Source organism: Sinocyclocheilus anshuiensis, unplaced genomic scaffold, assembly GCF_001515605.1.
Source record: "Sinocyclocheilus anshuiensis isolate Anshui unplaced genomic scaffold, SAMN03320099.WGS_v1.1 scaffold958, whole genome shotgun sequence".
Classification (NCBI taxonomy): Eukaryota; Metazoa; Chordata; class Actinopteri; order Cypriniformes; family Cyprinidae; genus Sinocyclocheilus; species Sinocyclocheilus anshuiensis.
The window spans coordinates 474,877-481,832 of NW_015539929.1; the positions used below are offsets into that span (position 1 = coordinate 474,877).

The window sequence follows — 6,956 nt, forward strand, 5'->3', positions numbered from 1 at the left end:
TTGGTTAAAGGTTAAAGGTTTTGCTAAAGGTTAAGAGATTGAAGAACACGATGAATTGAAATGCATTTACAATGAAAAAAGTACTTGTTCACGAAAGAGGACAAATAAAAAAAATGATCTTGCTTTATCAGTGCAGTCACAAGTGAAACTTAAGTTAGTTTATATAGTTGGAAATATACAGCGATAGAGACTCGAACATGCAAGGTCATGCAAAGCGTTATCTATTGATTCTACAGCTTATTTATATTACATACGATCTGTATACAGGTGCATCTCAATAAATTAGAATGTCGTGGATAAAATTGCTTGTGTGTAATGGATTAATAATAATATAAATAATATGAAATAACTCAAGTAATTATCATTAAAGCCAGACAGTTTTTTTTAGTACTAGAGACCTTTATTTTGGAGCAAGAGAAACTGGGGGAGTGACTTTTTTGTGTCAGACATGTGTCACTTTGCTCACATCTGATTGGTCCAATTTCAGTTTGAGATCTCCAACTCAGAACATAACCTGCCGAGGAGCAGGTTATCTGTGGAGTGTAAGTTACTATGGCATTGAACGCAGCTAAAAGCCAAGCCACTTTCATGGTACCTAAAAGCCAGGATTGGTGCAAACTAAACTGAAACTTACCTGGCTAGCCAGCTGATCCGACTTCATGGTACAGGCCCCTGGTGTCTTTTTTACAGATGTGGTTTGAAGTCACACACCTAATATTAAGTAGTTTAACCAAAAATATAAATTCTATCAATATTTATTCTCTCGTTTGTATGGAAGCCCGTTTCCGCCACTGAATAAAAAATAAAAAATGGCAATTCTGACTTTATAGCTCACAAGTGCGAGTTTATATCACGCAATTCTGAGAAAAAAAGTCAGAATTGTGAGATAAAAAGTCGCAGTTACCTCTTTTATTTTTTATTCAGTGGGGGAAACGGGCTTCCATACGTTTGTCATACCAAACTTATATGCTGCTATTTTTTTTTTCTGTGAAAAAGTCTCCAAAAATTATTCATTTGTGTGACAGAATTTTTGTTTTTGAATTAACTGTTTAAAATACGTTTTGTAAACATTATTCATTATAACTTGTTCTGCTCTATTTGTTTTTCTGCAGGTGGCTCACAAGGTTTTCCAGTCAATCAAATAAACGGAGCATCTCTGCGCTGGTTATGAATCGATGTCTGCTTACAGAAATACAGTGCTCGGTTATTTATGTAAGATTTGATTTCTGTCCCAGATTCAACAATTCATCGTAACCCATAGGTTCTTCAAATTGTGACTGAAGTGTGAATAACTGCTCTGTTTTCATCTGTCGTGTGTTTTCTGTTGTTGAGATCAGTAAAGAGGTGATGCTGACATACATTTGGGTTTATTGCTAATGCAACAAATAACAATAAAGAAGAAAAGACAACTGCTGTTTTCATTACTTTATAATTGTGAGATTAAAAAGTCGCAGTTACCTCTTTTATTTTTTATTCAGTGGGGGAAACGGGCTTCCATACGTTTGTCAAACCAAACTTGTATGCTGCTATTTTTTTTTTCTGTGAAAAAGTCTCCAAAAATTATTCATTTGTGTGACAGAATTTTTGTTTTTGAATTAACTGTTTAAAATACGTTTTGTAAACATTATTCATTATAACTTGTTCTGCTCTATTTGTTTTTCTGCAGGTGGCTCACAAGGTTTTCCAGTCAATCAAATAAACGGAGCATCTCTGCGCTGGTTATGAATCGATGTCTGCTTACAGAAATACAGTGCTCGGTTATTTATGTAAGATTTGATTTCTGTCCCAGATTCAACAATTCATCATAACCCATAGGTTCTTCAAATTGTGACTGAAGTGTGAATAACTGCTCTGTTTTCATCTGTCGTGTGTTTTCTGTTGTTGAGATCAGTAAAGAGGTGATGCTGACATACATTTGGGTTTATTGCTAATGCAACAAATAACAATAAAGAAGAAAAGACAACTGCTGTTTTCATTACTTTATTGCCATAACTTGGCTATGGGGAATTTAAAGAGCAAATGAGCATCAAAAGTATACAAAGATCATAAGTGTACACTACAGGTAAAAGCTATCTGGTTAAGTTAAGCATTAAGAAACATTTTGGATACAAAACAAGATGCTCTTCATACAAGAACAAATTAAAATAGTAACGTTAGAGAAATTAGTTTTGTAAAATTGAAAGAAATTAAGTTTTATTTGTTTTTATCAATCAGTAAATATCGCAGGAGTGTTTTCTGATCAGAGGTGCTCTGTTGGGCGGGACTTGCACCACTACTGCGTGTTTCATTGGCCACTGCAGCGCCCGGAAGTTAGAATCCATAAAAATTGAGCCAATTGGCGCGTTCTTTCGTAGAAATTGAGCAGCTAGAATGGAAATAAGGTGGTTTTAACTGGCTGAATTAGAAGCCCAAATGTGTAATTACTGCGCTTTTTATTTTTTATTTTAAGTTAATATTTAAGTTATTAATCAGATCTAAATTATAACAAAAAATGTGTTGTCACGTGGTATCTGTTTATTTTCTTTGCGCTGGCCAGATTGGGCCAATCGTAGTTGTTTGTGATTACCAGATACGAATTTTAAGATTATTTTTAAATAAAATTATTTTCCATTTGTCGATAAGACATTTTAATCAGATCTAAATTATAAAAAAAAAATGTGTTGTCACGTGGTATCTGTTTCTTTTCTTTGCGCTGGCCAGATTGGGCCAATCGTAGTTGTTTGTGATTACCAGATACGAATTTTAAGATTATTTTTAAATAAAATTATTTTCCATTTGTCGATAAGACATTAATTATTGGAATATTTAAATTTGAAAGATTATACTATGTACTGTTTAAATATCCCAAATAAGCGGGAGAAAAAACCTATAATGATACAATGCAGCTGGAATGAAAGATTCAGCTTTTTCTGAGCCGCCGAGCGCCCCCTGGACGAACGACTATTTTTAATGCCCGATATTTCCTTCTAATGCATTTTTATTTTCCAAACACATGGCGGAAGCACAACAGTAGAGATGTATGAAGCACACGCTCCGGTGTGAGAAAACACTTGAGCTCGCCTGTTTACGTTGGTTGCCAGCCGCCGTTAAAAACCAAGAAGAAGAAGAAGAAACACTTGAGCTAGCCGCCGCCGTTAAAAACCAAGAAGAAGAAGAAGAAATGCTGGAGCTCGTCTCTTGTGTAAAAATGGGACTCTCAGATGGAAGCTCGTTGGTGCAAATGTGCATCGTTAAAGTTGCTCAGAACATGGATGTGCTGGAAACAAAGGTTTCGAGTGAGTTTTACATACAGCAAAATTATTTTCCTGTTAATCACAAACCAAGAATACGCATGCAACTTAACTGAACGTTAAACTTCATTGCAGTTTATGAGCATACATGATCTGATGTTTGACATTTCTAATATTCTGTCCATCTGTCTTGATGTAGTTCTGCCTGTGTCTCTCCTGAAAGACCTGCTGCCACATCTAAACATTTATTATCTGGACAGGATTGAAGCTGCTGCTGCCACCAAAGGTACAGTACAGTACAGTACAGCACAGCTTCATCACATTTCTCTTACTCTTATATTAGTGACATCTAATAAAGTCAGAGTGTTGCATTTAACAGTGAACCCTGATGCTTATTTCAGGGATCTCCAGCTCTGTAATTTGGGCAGGGATATGGAGAGATCTGGACCAGACGTGGCGCTGGAGGTTGAAGGTTTGTTCTTCTTCTTCATAAGATCATTGCTGCTGAATAAAACCACGACTGTCATTATGTTTGATGAACATGCTGTCTCTCAGTGCATTTATTGCTTCTCTTTCACTTGTTAACTTTCATATTATTTATTTTTTTGTTTTATTTTATTCTACTCAGTCAAATTCCTTATAAGTGCAACATGCATGGCCAATACACCTTTATTTAACTACTTTAACTACAACTTACTGTACATGGGCAGTAAATTATTTTATTTTGTATATTATTATTATTATTATTATATTTTATTCTGGCTTTTTAGAGCAAACTACTTAATCCAATTTTTAGTGTATCTTTTATTACTTTTATTTTATTTTATTATTTAAATTAATTTTTTTTTATTATTATTATTATTATTTTTTTTAATATATATTCTGTTTTTTCAGAGCAAACTACCAAGTCAAATTCCTTATAAGGGCAACATGCATGGCCAATACACCTTTATTTATTTATTTATAATTTATTTTTTGTGTATTATTATTTTATTTTATACTGGCTTTTTGGAGCAAACTACTAGAACAAACTCTTTTTTGCATAATTTGTATTACTTTTATTTTATTACATTTTGTTTTTACATTTTATTTTATTCCGACTTTTCAGAGCAGACTACAAAGTCAAATTCCTTATAAGAACAGCTTACATGCCCAACAAATGATTGTTTTATTTTATTTCATTTTATTTTATTATAATTTTTTTGTTATTGTAATTGAAAGTATTATTATTTTATTAGAAATAACTACCAAGTCAGATTCCTTATAACTACAACTTACTGTATTTATATGGGGCAGTGAATTATTTTATTTTGTATATTATTATTATTATTATTATTTTATTCTGGCTTTTTAGAGCAAACTACTTAATCAAATTTTTTGTGTATTTTTTATTACTTTTATTTTATTTTATTATTTAAATTTAATTAAAAAACATTATTTTTTTAGACAAACTACCAAGTCAAATTCCTTATAAGTAACATGGGTAATAAACATTTAATTTATTTTATTTTATTTTAGTGTATTTTATGAGACTCATGTTGTGAGCAAGTGCACTAAACCTGAAATCTGGTTTACTGTTTTTTTTCAGTCAGCGCTGCCTGATCAGGACTGGAAGCAGAGATGTCTGGAACGGCTCTTTCACATGGTCCTGTTCACTCAGGTCAGACGGAGAGGATCGTACCTTTCCGACCTCAGCGATTCTTCCATTCTCTCCATGACCGTAAAACACGTCAGAGTCCTTTCTCTCCACACATCAACCAGAAACATCTGCAGGCTGGCATCCGGGGACCTGCGGCCCATCCTGAGCAGTTTAGAGACGAGAGTGACGTCCCTCAAATTACTGGACGTGAAATCGCTATTCAAACACGGACGGAAATACGTGCTGTTTATCCTCCACCGGCTCCTGGATCACGGCTCTGTTAGAGAAGTGGTTCTGAGAAGAAATCCAGATTCATCTTTTCTGAGCTGGCTCATGTCCAGACGCAGAGGTCCTCAGCTAACAGTGTCCACCGCTCCGGAGACGTCCCACGCTGCCGGCATTGATTTCAACTCGAAGTGTAGAGCAGAGCTGGAGGAACCCGCTGCCAAACGCCTCGTCTTAGACGTGGAGGGAAACCCAGAGGTTCTGTGCGCCGAGGTGTCGTCCTCAAGCAGCTCTGCTGACCGCTGCCCTGAAGGTCAGATCCACGCGCTCGATTTGGAAGTGTCCAAACGTGAAATCATGAGCACAGTGTCACGTATCCTGCCCACGTGGTTGTGTCTTCACATGCTACATCTCCACAGTGACTGTAAGTACATGCTGACAGCTCAATATCAGCTCTAGCTTTTTGTTGGACAACAGGTTTATAAATGGTTCTCATTACAAGTTTGGCTTTTCATCAGTAAGGCTTTTATTTTATTTTTGTTGTTTATTACTATTTCATTTCATTTTATTCTGGTTTTTAGAGCAAACTACTAAATCTAATTCCTTATTAGTGAAAATGACATGACCAATGGACATTTATTTTTATTGATTGATTACATTTTTTAAGAAATTAATACTTTTATTCAGAAAAAATGCATTAAATTGATCGAATATTTAATTTAATTTTGTATTATTATTATTATTATTATTATTTATGTTTACTTTTATCCATCAAGGATGCATTCAATTGATCATAATATCAATATATTTAATTTAATTTTGTATTATTATTATTATTGTTTTATTTTTACTTTTATTCAACAAGGATGCATTACATTGATCAAAAGTGACAGTAAAGACATTTATAATGTTACAAACGATTTTTTTTTTCAAATAAATGCTGTCTTTTAAACTTGAAAAAAAAAATGTATCATGCTTTCCACAAAATGATTAAGCACAATTGACTTAAATCATTAAAACACAGCTGTTTTCAACACTTATAATAATCAGAAATGTTTCTGGAGCAGTAAATCAGCATATTAGAATGATTTCTGAAGGATTGTGTGACACTGAAGACTGGAGTAATGATGCTGAAAATTCAGCTTTAAGCACTACATCTTAAAATATATTCAAATAGAAAACCGTTATCTTAAATTACAATAATATTTTACAATATTACTGTTTTTACTGCATTTGTAATCACACAAATACAGCCTGGATGAGCAAAAGAGACTTCTTTCAAAAACATAAAATCATTCAGACCCCAAACTTATATTATTTTATTTATTATTATTTTTTAAATGATTAGTATATAGTTTACTTGTTGAACATGGGCGTCTCTGAATGCAGGAAGTGTGTTTGTGTGTCAAAGCAGGGCTCATTAGTGAGCAGGAGATGTCCGTGTTGGTGGAGTCTCTCAGACAGTTGTTTCTGGACCCCGGCTGCTCTCTGACGGCTCTCAGTGTAAGTCACGTCAGTGGTCACACACACTTGATGAGCGTGCTGAGAGCCTGTCCGACCCTACAGAGCCTGTGTCTGGAGATCTGCCCGCCTGCCGACACAAACGCATGCAGACCGCAGCCGCGTGTCACTGAAAACAGAGGTGATGATCTCCTGAGCTGAGAGCTGAGACAAACAGCTTTTTTTTTAACTAAATCCATATGAATTGTACTGTTGAGATATTGTTGTACAGATGAGATGTTGATAGGCTCCAGTTTATCAGATAGATAGATAGATATTTTGCCATTTTTTCCTTAAATCTGCATATATATCTATATATATATTTAAGAATAAATGGCAAAATATGTGAATGTTTAAATTGT

At 34.4% G+C, this 6,956-nt stretch overlaps 2 protein-coding genes across 2 annotated transcripts in view; both read left to right on the forward strand.

Annotated features, from left to right (window-relative positions):
- The window catches only part of uqcrh (ubiquinol-cytochrome c reductase hinge protein), a 3,619-nt gene extending 2,210 nt beyond the window's left edge, over positions 1–1,409 (forward strand). The window contains exon 4 of the mRNA XM_016483911.1: positions 1,113–1,409. Within this exon, the coding sequence (XP_016339397.1) occupies positions 1,113–1,145 (33 nt within the window). The 3' untranslated portion in view covers positions 1,146–1,409. The remainder of the gene's footprint in view (positions 1–1,112) is intronic.
- A 1,593-nt stretch (positions 1,410–3,002) lies between these two features.
- The window catches only part of lrrc41 (leucine rich repeat containing 41), a 7,791-nt gene continuing 3,837 nt past the window's right edge, over positions 3,003–6,956 (forward strand). Inside the window, exons 1-5 of the mRNA XM_016483875.1 lie at positions 3,003–3,275; positions 3,430–3,516; positions 3,632–3,702; positions 4,819–5,518; positions 6,509–6,736. Of these exons, the coding sequence (XP_016339361.1) occupies positions 3,020–3,275; positions 3,430–3,516; positions 3,632–3,702; positions 4,819–5,518; positions 6,509–6,736 (1,342 nt within the window). The 5' untranslated portion in view covers positions 3,003–3,019. The remainder of the gene's footprint in view (positions 3,276–3,429; positions 3,517–3,631; positions 3,703–4,818; positions 5,519–6,508; positions 6,737–6,956) is intronic.